A 26,480-nucleotide genomic window follows, 5' to 3' on the forward strand; every position below is an offset into this window, starting at 1 on the left:
GAATGTCACTAATACTTTAAGTGACTTGCAGGGCGTCCTGTTCTTGAATCTTTTGCCCTTTTGTGACTGACTTCTGCAGACGCGAAACAGGATCCTCTTGTTCAAATGTGAGGTGTGTAATCAGTGACGCCACACTTTTTTTATTGGGCTTGTAGTGAGACAAGTCGTTACAAGTTTCTCTATCCATCCGGTAGGTCCGAGAGTTCCAGAAGCCTCTTGTTTGACTGTGAGATATAGTGTCATTCTACACATTTCCCGACTTTACTCGGTTAAGAGAACATCGGTTGTGATGTGTTCTTTGTGTAGAGATAGCGAAACACCGGTGCAAGACATATTTACTGGCTCTCTAGACATGAGAAACGCAAACTGTTATCAGTGTTAAAATCTTAAGAGACTTTGTAAAGCACAAGCATGATCTGGGATCTGTTAAAACTTTGACATCGATATTCGTTAAAAAAAAATACGAGTTGGACTACAAATTTTCTCTATTTTCGAGTTTTCACATAAAAACATTCACAGACGAGATAAGTTTTTAGTTATTTAGTGGTTTGCACCATGTCCCAAGTTAAAATTTCTCTACAGATATAATTTCCACTCTTTATCTTCAAAAATGTACTGTGCAGGCGATTGGTAACATACTGCTGTGCGGTTGATATCGAGAACAGTCGCGTAAATGGTATGGTATTCCGGCAAACCACGTGACAGCACATGAAATTCTGGAAATTTTCTTATGCTACTCGATAATTTCAGCATAAAAGTATCATAAATGTCGTCGTCTTTTAGGGTGTAAAATTGGATATTGCACCTTATGTCGGTCAATTAATTCGAGATTGACGAAGGAAATATCGTCGTTTTTTGGCGTGTAAAATCCTTGTTCTGCTCTAAGTTGGTGCTATCCGTGACGTCAAAATTTTTTGTCAGAGTGAGACAAGTTTTTCTCTCTCTCTCTGTCTCCCTCTCTCTCTCACACACACACACCATCCAACAGGTCTTTGTACTGGACTCGTGGTCCGTTACAAGCCATCTCATTCATCAGCGTACAACTCTCACGTCCGCAAGCACAGAGTACAGCGGTCCTTCTCCATTTTATAAAAGCACACACGGCGGCATGACGCATTATTTGAAGCTTCTGCTGGATAGTGAGGTATATTTAATGATTATTATTGCCGTGGGGGTGTCCTTTTTTTTCTCCCGAGTGGGGCTGTGCGTTGTTATCTTTCACAGTTTTCTCGTCTGTAGGACTCAGTCGAGAATTCCATTGTCTTTTGAAACACATAGCCTAACGGTGCAACGTGCACCGGCGCTGAGACTCGAAGTACCTGGCTGGCGTGAGGGCACCCCGATCAGGCGTCGGGCCAGTGCGTGTAAGGGACAGCTGCCCATCACCGTTGGCCGAGGTGGATGACCGACTGGCCTCACTGGGGATATCTAGCTAGCACCGCGACTGTAAAGCACTCCGTCATCAGGCCGCAAGTGGCTCATCAGGACCATCTGACCGCCGTGTCATCCTCAGATGACGATGAGGATAGGAGGGGCGTGTGATCAGCACACCGCTCTCCCGGTCGTTATGATGGTTTTCTTTGACCGGAGCCGCTACTATTCGGTCGCGTAGTTCCTCAATTGGCATCACGGGGCTGAGTGCACCCCGAAAAATGGAAACAGCACATGAGGGCCAGGATGGTCACCCATCCGAGTGCCAGCCTCGCCCGACAGCGCTTAACTTCAGTGATCTGACGGAAACCGGTGTATCCACTGCGGCAAGGTCGTTGCCACCGCGACTGTAAACTCCACATATACTTCTGTGTGTCTTTGCGGTAATGCAGGAGTGCCTGCTAGTCGATAGCTGTATGCTGGGTGTGGAAGTGACGATTTTGTATGTTGCAGGATATGAATTGTGTTTACTGCAGGGATGTAGCGATATGGCACGGTGATACAATTGCTTGTGGTGATGTAGCCTAGTTGGAGATCGGTTTCATGCCGAAAAACTCAAGCTTTCCTCGACAGTAGCAGAGCAGTGTAATTGACCAAGTGTCTTTAGCGATAGTTTTAGTATATCATGATCAGTACACCACTTTTGCAGAGTTTAGCTATCAGCGCAATATGACAGCTGTATGTTTTTTTCCCCAATCTGTGCAAAAATAAATTCAGTAAAAACCAATCAGGATGCTTCATTCACAGAAGGTACCATGACATCAGAGAGTCACAAGATATACATTTTTTGGGCGGGGGAGGGGAGGGAGGAACAGGAGAACACAGGAGTGTCTACAGACTGTTTCGAACAAGACAGGAGCAAAACAAGGTATTACAGAATTTCTGTGGCGTCAGAGACACACGAGATGTCTTCTTTATTCGCGTGTTCAGAGACAAGTCCAGACAGACCAGTCTGTTCTGGTTCAGACAGGTGGGATGCTGTTGCCCACCCACCATTGTGGATTTAGAGCATCTCCTGACCATCAGTCGCAGGATGTCGAAAATTCACCGAAAATTCCAGCCATTTAGTCTGATATGTAGGACAGTACTTAGAATTCTCGGGGTATCTTTTAGGCATCTGGAAACGGCATTGTCGCAGTGGATACACCGGTTCCCGTGAGATCACCGAAGTTAAGCGTTGTCGGGCGTGGTCGGCACTTGGATGGGTGACCATCCGGGCCGCCATGCGCTCTTACCTTTTTCGGGGTACACTCAGCCTCGTGATGCCAACTGAGGAGCTACTCGACCGAATAGTGGCGGCTCCAGTCAAAGAACACCATCATAACGACCGGGAGAGCGGTGTGCTGACCACACGCCCTTGCTATCCGCATCCTCATCTGTGAGGATGACACGGCGAACGGTTGGTCCCGATGGGCCACTTCTGGCCTAAAGACGGAGCGCTTTTTTAGGCATCTGATCTGCTGGGCGTCTGTGTTCCTTTTTTTCACGATCTGTTCTAGGTTTCGAAATATGTCATTAGCTTTTAGGTATGGAATTGTTCTGATTTTCTTGTCAGTGCTTAGACATCAGTGTTAGTGTCCCATTGTAAAACTGTGGACCGGAAAGTGAGGTAAATAAAAAAGTACGTGTCTTAGCGAACTTGATTCCAGCAGAAAGTATAAACTAAGCCCACTCAGCGATTCAGAAAAGTGATGAACACCACAGCAGCAGGTATGTGTAGTCCGATTTGTTAACATCACTGCAGATCCCGTTTCTCCGTAATTTCAATGCATTCACCAGGCTAGGGGAATTTTTCAGTTATCATTTCACACTGGTCTTTATCCTGTCAATTCACATGTGGAGCAGAGAGATTTATTTCCACTTTTAGGTGAAAGGAGTGTCCTATGCAGAGTTACTATTTATTTTGAATCCCCCTACTACTAATTTCGAGTGGTATTGTCAATCTTTTTCCAGCAGGATAATACTAGCTGAGTGACATCTTCAATTTTGAGCTGTATTGCGACTTTAGAGACGATTTGTGTAGCACTATGCACATAGCTGTGTAATTATGAGTAATCTTTACTTCAGTTTCTCACCAAAAATAAATAAGGTGCACTAAGCTAAACCTCCTTTCCTGCATCTTAGCAGAGATTGACATTTTCACACCGTTTCCAGGGGGGGGGGGGTGATATCATAGGAGTTGGGGAAAAGGGGTGGGTAAGGGGTAAGGCCAACAGCGCCCTCTAGTGGGTTTAGTGTGAACTAGCTCAGTCAGTCCCTGCACATCAAGGGAACATACACATCTTTGATTCAGGTTACTGGAGGTAAGCCAACTGAGATATAAATAACTGAATAAATAGATTAAATTCCCTGTCTTCCTCTCCAGCACAAAATTACCGTTTCCCACTAAAAATAAATAAAGGGCACTAACCTAATTTCCTCTCCAGCCGCTGGACAGGGACTGACAGTTTTCTGCCATTTCTTTGGGTGACATCGTAGAATGGTAGGGGTGGGTGACGTCATAGGGGTAGGGGGAGGGGTGGAGGAGTTAGGTTAGTGGAGATAACCCAACTGCACTATTTCCCATCAAAATTTCCCACCATTCCCAGGTGGTGGAGGGGAGTGTGGCATCATAGTAGGATGGGGAATACCCAGCTGCAATTTGGAATAAATTCATTGTCCTCATATCGGCTTTGTGCCACTGCTTATAATGTCATTTCACGTCCTGTCATCATCATATAAAAACCCAGAACTTGTAAAAAAATTTCGGTCCCAGTATCAATAAAACCTAAGTAACGCTGAGGCATAACTGTAGTTTCTAGGTTTTGATGATGGTGGTAAATGCAACGGCGTTATAAATAAATAAGTAAATATGATAACCGATATAGGCAGCTTTATTCACAAAATAAATAAGAACAGGTTTGAAGATGATAGTACAACTATCAGATTCCCAAACCAGACCTTCGCATTTGTAACGATATGCCCCATAAACCATGAATCTTGCGTGTCTCAGCGAAGCAGATAGCTGCACCATAGGTGCAACCACAAGGAAGTGGTGTTTGTTGAGAGGCCAGACAAACTTGTGGTTCCTGAAGCGGGGCAGCAGTCTTTTCAATAGTTGCAGGGGCAACAGGTCTTTTAACTTCAACCAAACCTGCCTTGCTGTGCTGGTACTGCGAATGGCCGAAAGTGAGGGGAAACTACAGTCGTAATTCTTCCGAAGGGCATGCAGTTCTGCTGCATGGTTAATTAATAATGATGTTCTCTCAGGTAAAACATTCCGAAGGTAAACTAGTCCTCCATTCGGAACTTCGGGCCGTGACTACTCAGGAGGATCTCGTCATCAGGAGAAACAAAACTGGCATTCTACAAATTGAAGAGTGGAATGTTAGATCCCTTAACCGGGCAGATAGTTTAGAAAATTTAAAAAGGAAAGGGATGGGTTAAATTAGATATAACGAGAGTTAATGAAATTCAGTGTCAGGAGGAATAGGACTTCTGGTCAGGTGAATACAGAGTTATAAAGAGGGATAACTCAGGAGTTGGTTTAATAATGGAGAAGAAAACAGGAATGTTGGTGAGCGACTATGCACAGCATAGTGGGCGCATCACCGTAGCCAAGAAAGACACCAAGCCCATGCCTACCACAAAGTACAAGTTCATATGCCAAATAACTCCGCGTATGATGAAGAAAGTGAAGAAATTATTCAGATAGTTTAAGGAGGCGAAAATTTAAATGTGATGGGGAAAAGGAAAAGGAAGAGAAGGAAAAATTGTAGGAGAATATGGACTGGGGGAAAGGTACGAAAGAGGAAGTCTCCTGGTAGAATTTTGCACTGAACATAATTTAACTATCGCTAACACTTAGTTTAATGGTCATAAAAGAAGGCTGTACACGTGGAAGACACCTCGTGACACCGGAAGGTTTCAGATTGTTTTTATAATGGTTAGACAGAGATTTTAACCAGATTTTAAACTGTGTAAAATTTCCAGAGGCAGCTTGGACTCTGACCACAATGAGCTGTAGATTAAAACTGAAGAAATCGGAAAAAGGTAGGAAATTAAGGAGATAGGACTTGAATAAGTTGAAAAAAAAAAAACAGAGGTTGTTGAGAGTATCACAAGGAGCATTAGGCAACAGCTGACGAGAGCAGGGGAAAGGAATACAGTAGAAGACGAATGGGTAACTTTACGAGATGATATATTGAAGGCAGCAGAGGATCAAATACTTAAAAAGACGAGTCGTAGCAGAAACACAAGAGATGTGGAATTTAATTAATGAAGAAGAAAATTTAAAAATGCAGCCAATGAAGCAGGCGAAATGGAATATAAACTTTTAAAGAATGAGATTGCCAGAAAGTGTAAAGTGGCTGAGCAGGGATGGCTAGAGGCCAAATGTATGGCTTTAGAAGCGTTTTTCACTAGGGGAAAGATAGATACGGTCTACAGGAAAAATGAAGAGGTATTTGGAAAAAGGAGAAGTAGCTGTATGAATATCAGGGCTCAGATGGAAAACCAGTCCAAAACAAAGAAGGGGAAGCAGAAATGTGGAAGAAGTATATAGAGGATCTATACAAGGGAAATGAACTTGAAGGCAATATTATAGAAAGGGAAGAGAAAGTAGATGAAGAGGAAATGGGAGATACGATGCTGCAAGAAGAATTTCACAGAGCTCTGAAACATTTAAGTCGAAACAGGACTCCAGGGGTAGACGACATTATGTCAGACCTATTTATAGTCTTGGGAGAGTAAGCCACTACAAAACTCTTCCATCTGGTGAGCAAAATTTAAGACAGCCGAAATATTCTCCGACATTAATAAGAATGAAACAATTCCAGTTCTAAAGAAAGCAGGTGCTGGTAGGTGTGAAAATTATCGAACTAGCCGGTCAATAAGTCAGGGCTGCAAAATACTAACTCGAATTCTTTACAGAAGAATGGAAAGACAAATAGAAGTCGACCTCCGAGGAGATCAGTTTGGATTCCGGAGAAATGTAGGAACATACGAGGCAATACTGACTTTACAACTTATCCCAGAAGATAGATTAAGGAAAAACAAATCTACGATGATAACATTTGTGTCCGCAACTCATGGTCTTGCGGAAGCGTTCTCGCTTATCGAGCACGGGGTCCCGGGTTAGATTCCCAGGGGGGTCTGGGATTTTAACCTGCCCTGAGATGACTGGGTGTTGTTGCATAGTCTTCGTCATCATTATTCATCCCCATTAGGGTCGGAGGAAGACAACGGCAAACCACCTCCATTAGGACCTTGCCTAATGAGGCGGTGCTGGTCTCCCGCGTCGTTCCCCTACGCTCTGTCAAGATGCATGGGACTACAATTCCATATTATTTGTAGACTTACAGAAAGCTTTTGACAATTTTGAATGGAATATTCCCTTTGAAATTTTGTGAGTAGTAGGGGTAAAACACAAGGAGCGAAAGGTTATTTAAAGGTTTTACAGAAACCAGAGGAATGTTGAAAATTAGACCGGTGATCACGTAACTAATGAGGACGTGCTGACCAGAATTGGAGAGACAAAAAATTTGTAGCACAACGTGACGAAAAGAAGGAATCAGTTAATAGGAGACATTCCGAGACATCAAGGGATCGCCAATTTAGTATTGGAGGGAAGTGTGTTGGGTGAAAATCGTACGGAGGCCAACAGATGATTACAGAAAGCAGACTCAGAAGGATGTAGGTTGCAGTAGTTATTTGGAGATGAAGAGGCTGGCACAGCATTGAATAGTATGGAGAGCCTGCATCAAACCAGTCTTCGGACTGAAGACCACAACAACAACATGCTGGCACTAGATTCAAAGCTGCCTACCGAAACTACACATGTCGTCTTTAGAGGAACAAAATCGTCAGATCTGAAAGTAATTTAAGGAGAATCACAAGGGAGTGTTATAGGACCTTTGCTGTTAACGATGTGTGTCAATGATTTGGCGTACTCGTATAATGTCCAAAACCTGGTAAGGCTATTAGCGGATGTTAATGTGGTATATAGGAAAGAAGCAACGCCAGAAAATAATTGCGAAATGCAGGAAAAACAGTAGAGAAATATCTTTGTTGCATGAATTGGCACCTGAACCCCAACGTAAAAAAACGTGTTGCAAATAAATAGCCGGAGATGTAGACTGTATGGTCGAATTTTCATGTTGTCCACAAATTGAAACACTTTCTAAACTTTTCAGGCTAATTAAGGCCGTATAAGCATGGTCTTTTCCGAATGTACTTCTGACCCAAAAGCGATTCAGGTAGTTGGAGCCTAAAGTGTTTGTTAATCATACCTTTTGGCATAGCACCTTTATATATTTCTTTATAACTAACGGAGAAGTGCAGTACTCTCAGCGATGGGATTTCGTAAAATCCGTTCTTAAACGACGCCTACAGTGTAAGATCCACACCTTCTCCAAAATTCAAGTTTCTATCCTTATTTGGACTGGGCCATGTTGAGTCAGTTAACCAGTCAGGGCATTGCCTTTTATATGTAGAGATTACACATTCGGTGATAAATCACTGAAAACAGTAACAGCTGTAGTATCCTCCGGTGCGTCTTAAGGCGGAACGACAACAGGATGCTAGTTTTATGCCTGTTTTACACTAGCAACTTTCTGGTCAAAATCAGCAACTTCTTGTGGGTGCGCCTCATGTACTTGCGTGTAAATCAGCAGCCAACCACTTAGCGATTGGGACAGTGACGTCAATGATCAACTGACTATCCCGAATGAGGGGTTTTAAAATCTTTATTCTGTAGACTACGCATGCACATGCGCAGAAGCGAGGCCTATGGCGTCATCTGCTGACATCGGAATTTAACGCTATATCGCCGAGATCGCTCATATTAAAGTAATGTATTTTGCGCTTTTGTGTGTTCTGCATCTTTACTTTGTGGTTTTATTTGGTTTTGTTTCACAATGCAAAGGCTGCACCAGGGCTTCGGATTGTTGCTACTAGTGTTCTCCCACAAGAGGTACGAAATATCTGAAAGTAGAAAGGAACCGGTATTCATGTTTTGAAATACCGGTACCTGCATGAAGGAACAGCATACATTACACTTAAATACTCGTAATAACTTAAATAAAAGTTTTCTGAAAGAAAACAGTTTCAACAGTAAAAAGGGCAGAACTGTTCATCGAGAAACGTAATTTTCTCTGACATTTGTCACTTAGAAAGTAAACAATAAACAGAGCACGAGGTAAAATCTTTAAATATTGTTTGACGTATCACGAAGGAATTATCAGAATGTTATGGAAACCAGTAGATGTGATGTACATGTGTAGATAAAACAAATGATTACAATTTCAGAAAAATTGGATCATTTATTCAACAGAAAGAACTTCACAAACTGAGTTAGTCAATAGCGCGTTGGCCCACCTCTGGCGCTTATGCAAACAGTTACCTGACTTGGAATGGACTAACAGAGTTGCTGGACGTTGAGACGCCCTGCTAAATTTAAATTGTGGAAAGGGGCCAAAATAAGCGTCTGTCAGTTACATTCGAACATACAGCTTTATTTATTTGACCAAACATTACAAGAATGAAGAAAACGAAAAAAAAACAGCATTCATTTTTGGAACTTAATAACTGGCTGAATAAGCCATACAATCTCATGCCTTAAGGGCAAGACCGCTTTAATTTAAAATCGGCTGAAAGCCAATAACTTAAAACTCAAACCAAAATGCGAAATTTAAAAGTCAGAAGGGCTTGTCTTAAATCAGTTCTTTCAGTTAGGCTGAAGGCCCAAATGATCTCACACCTTAAGAGCAAAACAACTGTAATTTTAAAAAAAAAATCGGCTGAAGGCCCAGGTATTAAGACTCGAGAAACGTAATTTTCTCTGACATTTGTCACTTAGAAAGTAAACAATAAACAGAGCACGAGGTAAAATCTTTAAATATTGTTTGACGTATCACGAAGGAATTATCAGAATGTTATGGAAACCAGTAGATGTGATGTACATGTGTAGATAAAACAAATGATTACAATTTCAGAAAAATTGGATCATTTATTCAACAGAAAGAACTTCACAAACTGAGTTAGTCAATAGCGCGTTGGCCCACCTCTGGCGCTTATGCAAACAGTTACCTGACTTGGAATGGACTAACAGAGTTGCTGGACGTTGAGACGCCCTGCTAAATTTAAATTGTGGAAAGGGGCCAAAATAAGCGTCTGTCAGTTACATTCGAACATACAGCTTTATTTATTTGACCAAACATTACAAGAATGAAGAAAACGAAAAAAAAACAACATTCATTTTTGGAACTTAATAACTGGCTGAATAAGCCATACAATCTCATGCCTTAAGGGCAAGACCGCTTTAATTTAAAATCGGCTGAAAGCCAATAACTTAAAACTCAAACCAAAATGCGAAATTTAAAAGTCAGAAGGGCTTGTCTTAAATCAGTTCTTTCAGTTAGGCTGAAGGCCCAAATGATCTCACACCTTAAGAGCAAAACAACTGTAATTTAAAAAAAAATCGGCTGAAGGCCCAGGTATTAAGACTCAAACCAAAATTAAATTTTTAAAAGGCCAAAGGCCTTATCTTAAAACAGTTCTTTAATGAGTCTGAAGGCCAAAACAACCTGAGACCTTAAGAGCAAAACAACTTTAATTCAAAATTCACGGCTCAGACGTGCTCCCGAGGGCTATCGTGCCTAATTTTGTCCAATTGGCGCTTTGGATCATCAAAATCCCCAGCTGGTAGGAGCGCCCTGGCCATTATACTCCAAACGTTCTCAACTGGGTAGAGATACAGCTGTCTTTCTGGCCAAGGTAGGGTTTGGAAAACGCGAAGGCAAGTAATAGAAACTCTCACCGTGACCGGGCGTGCATTATCTTGCTGAAATGTAAGTCCACGACGGCTTACCATGAAGGGCACCAAAACTGGGCTTAATACATCGTCGACGTACCGCAGTGCTGTAAGGATCCTGCGGATGACAACCAAAGGGCTCCTGCTATGAAAAGAAATGAAGGCCCAGATCATCATTCCTATTTGTAGAGCCGTGCGGACGACTGTCAGATAGGTATCTTACCACTGTCCAGGAAGTCTACAGACACGTCTTAGCTGGTCATAGGGGCCCAGTTCTAAGCGGGGCTCATCACTAATGACAATTCTACAGCTTTAAATAAGATTTCAGGCCGAAAACGTGCCCTCCATCGCAAGTCATCCTGAGCTTACATTTCAGCGAGATAATGCCCGCCCCCATACAGCGAAAGTTTGTTCTGCTTGTCTTCGTGCTTGCCAAGTTCTATCTAGGCCAGCAAGGACGCCAGAGCTCTTCTCAGTTAAGAACATTTGCAGCATTATGGACAGGGCCGACCAACCAACTCAGGATTTTGATGATACAAGGCGCCTGTTGGACAGAATTGGGCACGATATACCTCTGGAGAACATCCAACAACTCTATAAATCAATGCCAAGCCGAATACCTGCTTGCATAAACGCCAGAGATGCACCAGCGGGTTATTGATTTAAGTATTTTCAACATTTCGCTGCCCTGTCAGCAACTGTATAAGTATTAATTTTAATTTTAATTCCAGTTTAGTTCCAGTACAGCACTCGTGGCTGCCGCATAGCGGTCCCGAAGTGGGCCCAATGCAGTTACAGACAAGTTTGAGCATAAGCGTACCCCACACGGCCATCAACCATCGAGCCATCGGTATAGATAACCTCCGAGTCATGGTATGCGCCTAGGAGAGCAAGGAATTGGCGGCGCAAGACTGCAGGAGGAACTGAATCCTTTGGCCATCGGGAAAGTACCAGCCGAAGCTGCGGCCGACGAATACACCAAGGTGGTGTATGTGGGCGGACCTGGTAAGCAGACGGAAGAGGCAAACACTCGAGTTCACGAAGGAGCGACCAAACACGGATCCCAATTGTATGGCCTGATCGCGCCCGCTGGTGTGGGATATGGACTGCCGCATTAGCGAAAAGGAGACGGTAGTTAGGGTGACGGGGCGTACCACGGACATGGGCAGCATAGTTCGCTAACAGTTGTTGACGCCGAATACGAAGCGGAGGAACCCCAGCCTCAGCAAGGAGGCTATGAACAGGGCTGGTGCGGAATGCTCCTGTCACCTGTCGAACCCCACAATGGTGAACGGGGTCCAGCAGTTGTAACGCTGTGGGCGACGCTGAGCCATACGCCACACTCCCATAATCGAGTCGGGACAGCACGAGGGCTTTGTAGAGCTGCAGCAGCGTATTACGATCTGCATCCGAAGTTGTGTTACTGAGGCAGCGGAAGGCATTCAGATGCTGCCAGCACTGACGCTTGAGCTGACGAATATGTGGAAGCCACGTAAGCCGAGCATCGAACAGCAATCCCATAAAACGGTAAGTGTCAACAACCCTGAGCATGGCATCCTGAAGATAGAGCTCAGGGTGGGGATGGGCAGTTCGACGCCGACAAAAGTGCATGACACAAGTCTTCGCAGGAGAAAATTGAAACCCAAGGGGTAGGGCCCACACCTGCGCCTTGCGTATGGCTCCCTGCAACCTACGTTCTGCAACACCAATGGTGGAGGAGCTGAAAAAGATGCAGAAATCGTCAGCATATAACGTGGGTGAGACAGACGACCCTACTGCTGCTGCAAGGCCATTAATGGCCACAAGGAAAAGTGGCACGCTCAATACAGAGCCCCGTGGAACGCCGTTCTCCTGGATATGAAGTGAACTATGAGATGTGCCAATTAAAACGCGGAATGTCCGAACAGATAAAAAATTCCATGAATGGGAAGAGAGCCCCGGAGACCCCACCCGTGCAACGTGGCGAGAATATGGTGCCACCACGTCGCCTCATATGCTCTGGAGAGGTCGAAAAAGACGGAGGCGTGGTTTTGGTGCCTGGAGAAAGCAGTGCAGATTGCAGACTCAAGGAAGACCAAAGTATCGGCGGTGGAACGGCCCTGACGGAAGCCGCTCTGGCACGGACGCAGAAGACCGCGAGACTCGAGCAGCCAACACAGCCGTCGACTCAACATACGTTCCAGTAGCTTGCACAGAGTGTTTGTAAAGCTGATGGGCCGATAGCTATCCACATTAAGCGGTTCCTTACCAGGCTTCAGCACCGGAATGATGGTACTCTCTCGCCACTGCGACGGAAAGACACCATCGCATCATAGGCGGTTGAAGATGGCAAGAACACGCCGCTGACAGTCCGGGGACAGGTGTTTGAGCATCTGATTGTGGATGCCATCTGGCCCAGAGACTGTATCGGGGCACTGTGCCAGGGCGCTTTGGAGTGCCCACAAACTAAACGGGATGTTATACGCCTCAGGGAGAAGCAAAAGAAAACCGTTTGCATTCCTCACGGCGTTTTAGTGCGCGAAACGCGGGCGGGTAATTCCCTGTTGCAGAGGCCCGAACATAGTGCTGTGCGAAATGCTCGCAATTGCATCTGCATCGGTGGATAGCGCCCCGTTGATGGTAAGCCCTGGGACACCTGTAGAGTGCTGCAATCCAAAGATGCGCCGAATCTTCATCCACACCTGGGAGGGTGAAGTACGGGAACCAATGGTGGAAACGTACCTCTCTCAGCACTCCTGTTTCCGCCTCTTGATGAGCCGCCGTGCCTGAGCACGGGTGCCGCTTATGTCGCTGAAGAGCCCGCCGACGTTCTTTAATGGTTTCAGCGACCTTCGGAGACCACCAAGGCACTGACTTTCGCCGGGGACACCCTAACGAAAGAGGAATGGTACGTTCAACAGCGGAAACAATCGCTGCAGTCAGTGTCTCAACCGCCACATCGATTGTACCGTGGGGGAGAGAGTCAACAGTGGCAGCAGAGGAGAACGTTTCCCAGTTGGCCTTGCTAAATGCCCATCTATGCAAAGCGTCCATGGGAGCCACGCTGGGGTAGTGAAAGGAAGATGGGAAAATGGTCACTACCACACAAGTCGTCATGGACTCTCCAGTGGATCGATGGTACAAGCCCCTGGGCTGCACAACGACAGATCTATGGCCGAGAACGTGTCATGCGCCACACTGAAATGTGTGGCGGCGCCAGTGTTTAAGAGGAAGAGGTCGAGTTAGGAGATGAGATTCTCGACATCTCTGCCTCGGCCAGTAATCTTCGTTCCACCCACAGGGGATTGTGGGCGTTAAAATCCCCCAAGAGAAGGAAAGGCGTGGGAAGTTGGGTGACAAGTGGAGCCAGTTCGGTCAGGGAGACTGTACCACCTAGAGGGAGATAGACACTGCAGACGGTTATGTCCTGGGCAGTCCTTACTCTGACAGCCACAGCTTCCAATGATGTTTGAAGGGGCACAGGAGCACTATATACAGAGGTAGGGACATACACGCAGGCTCCACCTGACACACAATAGTAAGTGCTACGGTTGCAGTAATAACCCCTGTATCCATGAAGGACAGGGGTCCGCATTGCCAGGAACCAGGTTTCCTGGAGGGCAATGCACACAGCAGGTGTCGTGCTTAGAAGCTGACGCAGCTCAGGTAGATGGCTAAAATAACCGCCACAATTCCACTGGAGGATTGTACAAAGAGTGTCCTGTAGGGGGGGCATGCAGGCACGGAAAAGGCAAATTACTTTGCAGGGTCACATGCTGCCATCGACTGAGTGACGGACGTCGTTACGGCCATCGTTTCCGAGGAGATGGCGAGATCGAGGTCATCAGGGGACGCAAAGAGCTCGACCTCATCGTCAGAGGATGAGCTGACAGGAAGTGGTGGTGCGGGATCCACTGGGTCCATATCCTTCTTAGAGAGCTTCCTGTTCTCTCTCTTGTCTTTCGGAAGAGGGTTTGCTTGCTGGGAGGGCTTTCCTGACGCATCATCAGGAACAGACGAAGAGCGTGAAGCCCTTCGGCCAGCAGCTGGTGGCTTCTTGTGAGACACTGGGGAAGTCCTTCGAAGGGACTCCCCCAAGGGATCCCTTCTGAACAAGTGAGGCTGGAGGAGGCTGTTGTGTCCCCTGCTGAGCAACCGGAGAGGGCTGTCACTTCTCCGGCTGAGTAGCTGGAGAGGGCTGTCGCTTCTCCGGCTGAGTAGCCGGAGAGGGCTGTCGCCTCTCTGGCTGACAGGTGGGGACTGATGGCCCTGATTGTTCGGGGCGCACTGCTCCCAAAGTGGGTGTTTTGGGAGCAGTGGAAGAGAGAGTGGCCCCCACCTGTGGTGGGGCAGGCGTAATGTGACTGTTCGGTGGGCTAACTGTGAAAGGAGTCTTTGCAGGTACTGGTGGCGGCAGTGTTACAGCAGCATAACTCCTCAACATAGGTGTGGGGTTGAGCCGTCCTAATTTCTTCCTGGCCTCTTGGTAAGTTAAACGGTCCAGGGTCTTAATTTCTTGTATCTTCCGCTCTCGTTGGTAGACTGCACAGTCTGGCGAGCAGGGAGAATGATGCTCGCCACAGTTAACGCAGGTGGGAGGCGGTGCACACGGAGCATTGGGATGCGAAGGTCGTCCACAATCTCGACACGTGGGGCTGGCAGTGCATCTGGAGGACATGAGTCCGAATTTCCAGCACTGGAAGCATCGCATAGGGGGCAGGACATAGGGCTTGACATCGCACCGGTAGATCATGACCTTGACCTTCTCGGGCAAGCAGTCGCCCTCAAAGGCCAGGATGAAAGCACCGGTAGCGATCCTATTATCCTTGGGTCCCCTAAAGACACGACGAACGAAGTGTACACCTCGTCGTGCCAGGTTCTCCCGTAGCTCGTCATCAGACTGTAGCAGAAGATCTTTATGAAAGATAATCCCCTGGACCAAATTTAGTGACTTATGGGGAGTGACGTTGACGGGGATGTCACCAAGCTTCTCAAAGGTGAGTAATGCCCTTGACTGTGCAGCTGAAGCCGCTTGTATCAAAATGGCCCCGCTCTGCATTTTGGAAAGAGATGCCACTTCCCCAAACTTATCTTCAAGATGGGTCACAAAGAACAGAGGCTTAGTCCCCAAAAATGAATCCCCATCAGTTCTACTGCATACAAGGTATCGTGACGAATATGGCTCCTGTCTGTCTGCAGCCCTACGTTCCTCCCATGGTGTGGCGAGGGAAGGGAACGATTTGGGGTTATATGCCACAGCATTAAAGTCTACTTTACCGCGCTTAGAGACGTTGGTGGTCGTGCGACCACTAGATTGAGACTTTACCCGCTTCATTGCGGGGTATCCGCCCCGATGCCACCCACTCAGACAAGGGGCTCTCCCCACGGGCACCACCCAGCCACAGCAAAGGCCACCTGGGAGGATGGCCGTTGCTGGGAGTCCTGATGCCCCAGAGAGACGGGCATCTACTCCTTGGCTTACGTGGGGAGGTGTCAGCTCAGGCATCGGCAGTACGATCCCTGTGTTGTGAGGGGGCTACAACCTAGAGGGTACATGACGACCCAACTACAACAGGCTGGCTAGCGTGCTGAATTTCGGGTGCCATGGGAAGTCCACAGGTATCGTGGGTGCAGATAGTGACGCAATAATGATGTAACTTACACAATCCATCAGGGGTGTATGCCCAAAATAAGGGATGGAAGGTGTAGTTACGACGCCAAGACGATAAAGAGTGTCAAGGTCTCAGGGCACAGAGGACTGATGGTGCACTACATAAGGTGTCCTTCCCCAAAAGGCTCGCACTTCTGTTGAATGTTGAAAAATGGAGGTCAGACCCCAATGGGGACCATGACATTAAAGGCCGAAACAGTTGAGACTCCTTTTAGTCGCCTCTTACGACAGGCAGAAATACCACGGGCCTAGTCTTACCCCGAACCCGCAGGGGGAGGCGGGGGGGGGGGGGGGGAGGGGGACCCACCGGGAAGTCTCATACCAGACAAGCGTACCCCAATGTTTGCATAGTGGAATAATTATGGTGGAAGCGTACTTGGAAGCGGTGTTTGCGCAGCAATCGCGACACAGTGTAACTGAGGCGGAATTAGGGAAACCAGCCGGCATGGTAGATGGAAAACCGCCTTAAAAGCCATCCACAGACTGGCCGGCACGCCGAACGACGACACCAATCCGCCGGACGGATTCGTGCCGGGGACCAGCCAGCCTTCCCTCCCGGAAGGCAGTGCCTTAGGCCGCACTGCTAACCGGGCGGCCTCCTGCGTTCTGTTACTGTATTTCTCTGTTTTTTTATTTTTTATTTTTAGCGCATAACACTTAAACGCAAACTACCACTCGTGACAGATCAGACTCAGTGCAAGAATGAAATGCCAGAGCGCTACAGTAGACTCACTTGTCTCGAGTTAGACAAGAAATTTGGTCGTGTAAAAGCAGGATTGGGAAAAGCAGATACCAGGCTGAGATTCACAACAAGAATCCTATGGAAATACAGTTCAGCCCCGAAAGACGTAGTTTACAAAGCCATCCTTAGAGCAATTCTGAAGTACTATTCATCACTCTGGGACCCTTACCAAATAGTATTAACAGAGGAGAGAGGGAAGATACAAAATAGAGCGGAGCTTTTTACCACTGGTTTGTTTAGTAAGCGCATGAGCATCTCAAATCTTTAAACTCCGGAAGTAGGCGCTACAACAGAGGAGCTGTGCGTCACGGAGTTCACCACCAAAATTTAGAGAGTGTACATTCCAACAACAAACACCAAACACATCACTTACTCCCAAATATATCTCGCGAAATGAAGACCGAAAAAGTGAGGAAAATTTGAGCTCAACCAGTAGTCCATCTTCTCGGGTCTAATTCATGAATGGAACAGAAAATGAGAGACATGAGCGTCGTATCCGTACACCTTCCACCACACACCGTGAAATGACATACGGAGTGTAAATGTAGATACAGTCCGCCCCCGGTAGCTGAGTGGTCAGCGCGACAGAATGTCAATTGCAAGGGCCCGGGTTCGATTCCCAGCTGGGTCGGAGATTTTTCTCCGCTCAGGGACTGGGTGTTGTGTTGTCCTAATCATCATCATTTCATCCCGATCGACGCGCAAGTCGCCGAAGTGGCGTCCAATCGAAAGACTTGCACCAGGCGAACGGTCTACCCGATGGGAGGCCCTAGTCACACGACATTTATTTATTTAATGTAGATACATATGTGGGTTAAGCCATTTCGGTGTATTTTGTATGTGTTTCGTTTTCTAGTTAGCATTTTGTAAATGATGTTTCCACCTACATATATACTCCACAAGCCACCCAACGGTGTGTGGCGGAGGGCACTTTACATGCCACTGTCATTACCTCCTTTTCTGTTCCAGTCGCGTATGGTTCGCGGGAAGAACGACTGTCTGAAAGCCTCCGTGCGCTCTCGAATCTCTCTAATTTTACATTCGTGATCTCCTCGGTAGGTATAAGTAGGGGGAAGCAATATATGCGATACCTCATCCAGAAACGCACCCTCTCGAAACCTGGCGAGCAAGCTACACGGCGATGCAGAGCGCCTCTCTTGCAGAGTCTGCTACTTCAGTTTGCTAAACATCTCCGTAACGCTATCACGGTTACCAAATAACCCTGTGACGAAACGCGCGGCTCCTCTTTAGATCTTCTCTATTTCCTCCGTCAACCCGATCTGGTACGGATCCCACACTGATGAGCAGTACTCAAGTATAGGTCGAAGGAGTGTTTTGTAAGCCACCTCCTTTGTTGATGGACTACATTTTCTAAGGACTCTCCTAATGAATCTCAACCTGGTACCCGCCTTACCAACAATTAATTTTATATGATCATTCCACTTCATATCGTTCCGCACGCATACTCCCAGATATTTAACAGAAGTAACTGCTACCAGTGTTTGTTCCGCTATCATATAATCATACAATAAAGGATCCTTCTTTCTATGTATTCGCAATACATTACATTTCTCTATGTTAAGGGTCAATTGCCACTCCATGCACCAAATGCCTATCCGCTGCAGATCTTCCTGCATTTCGCTACAATTTTCTAATGCTGCAACTTATCTGTATACCACAGCATCATCCGCGAAAAGCCGCATGCTGTCCAAAGTTTGTTTTGGGCATTTTTCCTTTATTTTAATTTCATCCCAATCGACCCATACGGGCGGGTTGTGGGCTGCCAACGATCCTTTCAAGTCGCTGTTCAACAAGGATAAGTAACATTACACTAAGCCATAAAAATACTGAATTACAAGGAGGATATTTGCAAGATAATTTAAATGTGAAATTAAAGAAAGGTTTTATATTGAATAACACGAGTTTTATTTGTTTTAATTTAAAGCAGATATAACAAAATGGAAAAACGAAAACATTAATACATTTAAAACACGATGTAAAACACTGATCTTAAAAACGAATCCATGCACTGTCATTGAAAGTTGGAGGATCTGCTCCAAGGAAAATCGTCTGTTGTTGGAGGGGAAAAATGAGGCATTTCGTACGGTAGGGGGGTGTGGGCCTAAGGGTAGAGGACTGACGGGTAATTTTGGTGGAGGAGTGGATGGTGGGAAACAGGAAGGGAAGAGTACCTGGGAATGGCGTTAAAGTTATAATGTGAAGGGTAAAAAAGGGGCAGGGAAAGGTAGGGAGGAGGGGGGAGAGGAAAAAGGGCAGAGAAAGATGGGGAGAGAAGGGAAAGGGAGTGCTGATGAGGTGGAATTGGTGGGATGGATTTGTGGTCGATGGGTAAATGTAGGGCGGATTTCATGTTCTGGGATTGGGAGACAGTTGAAATGCCGTTGAGAGGATGTGGACTGTGTGCAGGTGTAGGGTTGATGGAATGTGTCGGTAGAGGCGCGGCAGCATAATGGAATTGGAAATTAGAGCCGGTCGCTGTGGCCGAACGGTTCTAGGAACTTCAATACCGAACCGCGCTGCTGCTACGGTCGCAGGTTTGAATCCTGGATGTGTGTGATGTCCTTAGGTTAGTAAGGTTTAAGTAGTTCTAAGTCTATGGGACTGATGGCCTCAGATGTTAAGTATCATAGTGTTTCAGCCATTTGAAATATTTGGAAGACATTATTGAAGTCGAATATTCGGGTGGTGTAGGTTGTTCGAAGACGTTCAGTGTGAGCGAGGAGACATTTTCGTTTTTAGAGATGGCTGTAAATGCTCTTACACACGCAGCAATTCATCAGAAGCCAATCGACTGACCGACCGACCGACCAATTGAGTGGCAGGCTGAAGACGCCCCCGACCAAGTGCACCCACTGATTGCAGTGTCGCCCTGTTGTTGTGAATTGCTTATCTTAAGTTCATGTGCTTATTCTCTACGTGACCTCGCTTGTTTTTACACAGAAACTAAAACGAGGGTTTGCCTTGGCTATTTTAGAGGGAAAAAAAAGGAAATAAACGAGATAAAGTTGCGGGCAAAGAAGTGGCTAATGGAAGGAAAGAAATTCAGACATGTTCTGTTACTTAAGCTGCTGTGGCCCGATGATTTTGATAATCACCTAAGAATGGGCGAATCATGCATTTCAGAGCTACTACACATCATCAAACCATTCTTAATGAAAAGAAGTACAGTTATGAGAGAGGCTGTTAGCTACATTACGATTTCTAGCGACTGACGGATGTTAGAGTACCTCAAATTCAGGGCCGTTGTACCCCCACAATTATTAAGTAAAATAATTCGTTAAGCCTGCATCGCGATTTATAGTTGACTGAAGAACTACATCATGATAAAGCAGAATAAATAGAACAAATGACGTTCATGCAAACTTGATTAATTTGTTTATGTATGTAGCATAAAATATGACCTGTAAGTGTCGGAAACTCATTTCAGATTTAAAGAAGAAAGCGTACACATGGCTGTGGCATTCATCATGAAATAAATACATAAGGAATGAAGTATTCAGCAACTGCTAGACTTGTAAAATAAATCCCATAATTCGCCTTCATAGTGGATGGCTTGGATGCAGGCTGGACTTTTTTAACGCTTACAATAATCAAGGAAGTATTTTTTTATGAATTAAAGTCCTTTGAATATCGATATATCGGTTTTTAGATTTCATTTCTGATACGTACCGGAAATAAAACTAATATCAGAAATACAGAATGACGAAGGACTTTTATTTTCTCTATGTGCCACATGAAAGTACCATGGTTTTGCTAAAAAAATGAAAAAGTGCCTTATTTCTTGCGTCTGTATTGCTATAATCTTCACACGACGTATCCCACAAACATCTGCAGTCTTTAAATTTCTCCAGAACCTCTGTCCTTAAAGTTTCGCCGGCACTGTACTCTGTCGTGTATAGAGAACAACAATTAACCCCCCGCGCAGTGACAGAAGAACCTTAGTTGGGAGGTTGGCACGACAGCGCTATACGTGGCACAATTTATCGGATGGAGGAGCAGGGCAGGTCTGCTGTCGGGTACTCCTATCCTCCCGACACGAAACGTTCGTCGATCTGTCGGTCAAAACGCCTACACATTTCAAATTTGTCAGTCGGTCGGTGTTGCGTGTGTAGGGTCCTTAAGAACGGTGTGCTTTGTGTACCCCCTTTCAAGTCGCCCAACGAATTACAGAACCGGAGATTCGGAAAGAAATGCCGAGCATAACTGCACTGCTGCCATCTGCATCTACGTGTGGAACCATGTATTCGAAGCAGCAAGCAGGCAGGCGCGAGTTACGCGCATGTGGCCACTCATCCGTCAGCGGTGTAGTAACCTCACCTGCTAGGGGCCATCACAGCGTAGCTGACTGACGTGTCCCTCGGTGTGGAGGTATTTCATACGCTGCGCTTATCGTCGCAGATAAGATACACCCGTTAAAGTGCTCCAGTAGAATTGAGGATCAGAAGACGGACACGACGCTGCAGCAACGTGCGGTATGCGATTCCTCGGTGTTCCCTGTTTACTGTGCCTGCTGTGGGCAGCTGCTGGCCTCGCGGAGGACGAACCGCGCCCAACCAATGCCCCGGTGGTCCAGATAGAGCAGGGCAAACTCGTCGGCACCACCATGGTGTCGCGGAAGGGCAAACAGTTCTACGCCTACCTCGGCATACCGTATGCGCGGCCACCGGTCGGTAAACTCCGCTTCCAGGTAAGGCAGCCTTGCCTTGCACGTCATTATCCCGCACATAATTTGGCGAACAGTGCTAGTTACACCACAAATGTGTAAAAGTTACGTAGTGGGCCCCTCTTGCACTTTTCAGTTTATGTACGATATATGCACGTAATACACGTCAAAATACTCTTGGGGGGGGGACATGTCCATCATCCAATGCATGATTCCTTAATTTACCTTGTTTTGTTTTTGTGACGAGAAGTGCATTAAATAGGCAAAGTGGTTTTAAATATGACGTCGAGGCAACCATTAAGCTGCACAATAGGTAAATCTGTTGCCACAACGTTTGGCATTGACATAGTTGGCTACGTCAACACTCACCCAAATTATCAGCTGTTAACGTAACCTAGACCTTCGGTTACGCTACAGATCAGTCTGTCACCATAAAAAAAGTTCAGGTGGCCAGGGGAGGGGGGAGGGGAGTATTACGTTACCAGATTTCTTTCTGGCCAATATCTTTGACATTGTTGTAAGGGATATTAAATTATCATCAAATATTTCGTCATAGTTCATTGCAGTAACTGAAGCAGCACATGATATTAACTGAGAAATTCTACTTTTAATGCTGTTAGTTTTATGGTTAGTCCATAAAAGGGCAGTGATATTTCCAATACGAATACAGTATGCAATTAAACTAAAATCTCACCTCCTGCTATCATTAACATTATTATTATTATTATTATTATTATTATTATTATTATTATTATTATTATTATTATGAGTGTAGTTCAGTGAATACAGATGACAATAGCAGCGTGACCTTATTGAAGTTCGAAAGCAGTTTTACCCTGTCTGCGTGCTTGTCAAGTACTTAGTTTCGCGTATTTATTTGCGGATATCACTCGCTTTAATACATTCAAAACTACGCGGGAATTTTACATTTTCGCACATTAGTTCCTCTTTATTTTTCCAAGAGACTGTCTTGTGCGTACCTATCAAGGCCGGTCGGGGTGGCCGAGCCGTTCTAGGCGCTACAGTCTGGAACCGCGCGATCGCTACGGTCCCAAGTTCGAATCCTGCCTCGGGCATGGATTTGTGTGATGTCCTTAGGTTAGTTAGGTTTAAGTAGTCTAGGGGACTGATTACCTCAGAAGTCCCATACTGCTCAGAGCCATTTTTTTTTGTACCTATCAAGTTTCCCGGCAGTAACAGTCCTCTAGCACGCCTACCTATGACGCTTTCTTCTTTATGTGCATATCTTACATTACAGCTAGCAGATGTTATATTATGCACAAAACTACCTTTCTGTTCACTTTCAGCTGCTACTACTGCGTCATCAATGTAGCGTATTGTTAATTCAATTCCATTTGCAGTGAACAAATAATCAGTGGCGACAATGAATTTGCCTTAAATATTTCCCAGTTCTGACTTCTTATAGAAATGTTAGAATAGTCTGCACTAATTCGCTTTAAAAAAGTGGATTTGTCTTCCTGCCTAAAAAAACGAAAAATTTTATTTCATTTGAGATTATAAAAGGCCTTCCCATATTTATAGCGCCAAAATAAGCTCCGAAATACGACCCCCTCTGCATTTTGAATGTGCTTCTGCACTCCATATAAGCAACATTTGTTCCTCAGTGTTTATGCATGCTAGCTGCTTGCAGTAAACAGATGACGATTGCTTTCTTAGATAAAATCTAAATCTACGCTCTAGAGCTGAATAAATTTGACGAAAAGCAACATTTCACAAAAGTTCTATCATACTACGTCAAATATACTTGACAAACTTTGTCAAAGAAATTTGGCCACAGGAAAATTCTCAGCGCGTTCGCTTAAGTCTGTATTCTGTCCTTGACATAGGGTCTTTGGCTGTCCTGTGAAATTAACACTCTAGAAAGGATTGTTGTAATCAATTGTCAACCACAATCTGAGCTGCGGCAACCTTCTACACAAGTACACATGTAGTGGAAGGTTAAGCTGCACCCCGTCTAGGCTGGATTGAACCAAAAGATACCAGATATGGGGTTCAGTACGTGACATAATGATAAGCTGCTTTTGCTAAACATAAATAAAACAGAACACTGACAGTATTTACTTTGTCTCTATTGCTTTTTGGAACATGGTGACATGTCGATCTGTAGCGTATACGGAGTACCAGGTTGAGAGTTTGACCGTGTGTTACCGAAGCTAACGAACGTGAGGTCGCAGCAACCATAATTCCTGTTATCGTGCGTGATTTAAACGTAATGGACTTTGATGAGAGCTTAATGTCCGTTATTTTGACGATTATATGGATTAAAGGAGACTGACAGTATCGGCAGGTTCAGTTTTACTCCAACAGTACCTTAGAATCAGTGTGTGATAAACGCTCAAGTGTTCAAATGCGAAACGTCCTTTTTTCTTTTATTAATCAGTGTATCGACTAGTTTGGCGCAGCCCGCGGTCTATCAGTTTGGTGCTTCAGAATTTTTCAGACAGTTAAGTGTAGTACACGTTGCGATCAACGTGTGAGAAGGAAAACTGCGTACCAGAAAGACTGACACCCGAAACTAATTATGATTGAGCTGCGTCCAAATCCTCGTCTGCCTATCTTCATTAATGTTTCCCGTAGTTTCCATAAATCTACATGGATACTATTAATGTACCGTGCTGTGCGTGGCGGAGGGTAACCTGTACCACTACTAGCTAGTTCCTTTCCTGTTCCACTCGAAAATAGTGAGGGAAAAGATTGTCTATACGCCTCTGTATGGTTCCAAATTTCTCGTATCTTATCTTAGTGGTCCTTATGCTAAGTGAATGTTGGTGGCACTAGAATCGTTCGGGACTCAGTTTCAGAAGCCGGTTCTCTAAATTTTCTCAATAGTGCTCCGAGAAAAAGAACGTCTCATTCTCCATAGGGATTCCCATTTGCGTTGCAGAAGCATCTCCGTAACTTGTGTGTTGTTCAAAACCACCAGTAACAAATTTAGCTGTCCACCTCCGAATTGTTTCTATGCCTTCCTTCAGTCTGCCGTGGTATGGATCACAAATAGTCGAGCAATAGTGATGAATATGTCTCACTAGCATCCTAAATGCGGTCTCCTTTTCAGATGAACCACACTTACCTAAAATTCTCCCAATAAACGGCAATCGACTATTCCCTACCACAGCCCTCACATGCTCGTTCCATTTCATATCGCCTTGGAACGTTACGGCCAGATATTTAAAGGTCGTAACCGTGTCGAGCAGTGCACTACTAATGCTCTGTCCGAACATTACAGGTTTGTTTTTCTTACTTTGCATTAACTTAAAATTTCCCACATTTAGAACTAGCTGCATTCATCATACCAACTAGAAATTTTGTCATCTCGTATCCTCCTGCAGTTACTCAACATAGACACCTTACCGTTCATCACAGTTATCAGCTCATAATCGCAGTTGCTGTACACCCTGTCCGCCAAATCATGTATGTATACAGAGAACAGAGATTCTTTCAAAGGGAAATACACAATTCGACAGCGTCATGTCATCAAATATAACAGCACCAAAGACAGGCGTTCGTTTTATGGATTTTTGGGAACAGCAAAATCGTTTCAACTTCAAATCTCCACTTCAGTTCCTGAATTCAACACTGATTTTGTTATAAGTACAGATCAAACAGAAGGCATCACGGATCGTAGTGAGAGAAATTTATTGTTTTGCGACCTTACGAATAAACGCAACCGTATCTGTACACTGATTCGTGGGATGAACAGAGCTATCCATCCTAGCATACTGATGACCGGGTTGTTGACGAAATCGGAATATATACGTGTTCATAAAAAGTAATTCCATCAAAGTGTATGCCGTTCTGTCGACCCTACGACGAATGGATTTACCGACCAGTGAAGAATTAAATTCAGCTATTACAGAAATGCCCTGTTCTCATTGCACAGCAAACGGACCCCCTGCGGCTCCAGGGGTTAGAATAGGCGCGAGGTATTCCTGCCTGAAGTAAGAGGTGAGTAAAAAGTCTCACACGTTTCGGCCTTTATGTGATGGTCCCCCGCAGGGTTTGACCTCCATTTTGCAAAATTTTCCCAAAGAGCGAGCCAGTTGGGGAAGGACGCCTTTACATGGTGCATCGTGTCTATCATGAGCTGAGACATATTGCATCTTCTGTCGACGTGGATCTGCACTTCTGCTCATTCTCCAACTGTTGGGCGAGGTCACTCTCCTGGTGCGTATTTTTCCATCAAGTGTGTAACATCGTTTTCTACACTGACGATAACGGACATGTTTGCTTGGTTGAACCTGATATCCAGCAGGGTAGTCAGTCCCGTTGTGGTGGGGCCGCCATGTACCCTGTTCGTTGTAGCCCCCTGACAACACAGGGATCGCTCTGCCGTAGCCCGCGCTGTTACCTCCCCACGTATGTCATGGAGTAGATGCCCATCTCCCTGGGGCATCAGGACTCTCAGCAATGGCCATCCTGCCAGGCAGCCTTTTCTGTGGCTGGGCGACGCCCGTAGGGAGGGCCGCTGGTCAGAGTGGGCGGCATCTGGGCGGATGACACAATGAAGTGTAGTACATCATCTCTTGGTGGTGGTCAAACACCAGCAGTCTCTAAGCATTCATGGGCTTACTTCAATGCACAGAAGTAAGACACCAAATCGTTCCCCTCCCTGACGACACCATGGGAGGAATGTCAGGCTAAGAATACGAGTGGCTCTTATTCGCCCCAGTATATTTGAGAGCTGATGGGGAACCTTCCACGACGATGAAGCCTCAGCTATTTGTTGAGCATTTAGAAGACAAGTTTGGGGAGGTGGAGGGCTTGTCCAGAATGAGATCTGGGTCAGTCTTGATCAAAACAGCATCCTCTACCCAGTCATGGGCTTCCTCACTTGTGACAAGCTGGGGATGTTTCTGCAACCATCACGCCCCATAAGAGCTTCAATATGGCCCAGGGAATCATATTCCACAGGGATCTTCTTTTGCAGGCTGATAATGAACTGCACGCCAATTTAGAGAGCGAGTTGTACCTTCCGTTTGGCGTGTCCACTGGGGCATGAGGGATAATCATGTTGCCACCGGTGCCTTCATCTTGACCTTCGAGGGTGATCACCTTGACCTTCTCGAGTGATGTCTACTGCTGTGATGTAAAGCTCTATATCCCTTCCGCAATGTTGTGCTTTAAATGTTGAAAGTTGAGCCGTATGTCTTCCTGCTGAACT

General features: G+C 45.5%; 1 protein-coding gene across 1 annotated transcript in view; it reads left to right on the plus strand.

The window, feature by feature from the left end:
* The first annotated feature begins 20,805 nt into the window (after positions 1-20,805).
* Positions 20,806-26,480, plus strand: part of LOC126267720 (venom carboxylesterase-6-like) — a 106,801-nt gene continuing 101,126 nt past the window's right edge. The window contains exon 1 of the mRNA XM_049973022.1: positions 20,806-21,322. Coding sequence (XP_049828979.1) covers positions 21,110-21,322 — 213 coding nt within the window. The 5' untranslated portion in view covers positions 20,806-21,109. The remainder of the gene's footprint in view (positions 21,323-26,480) is intronic.

Source organism: Schistocerca gregaria, chromosome 4 (genome assembly GCF_023897955.1).
Source record: "Schistocerca gregaria isolate iqSchGreg1 chromosome 4, iqSchGreg1.2, whole genome shotgun sequence".
NCBI classification, from domain to species: Eukaryota; Metazoa; Arthropoda; class Insecta; order Orthoptera; family Acrididae; genus Schistocerca; species Schistocerca gregaria.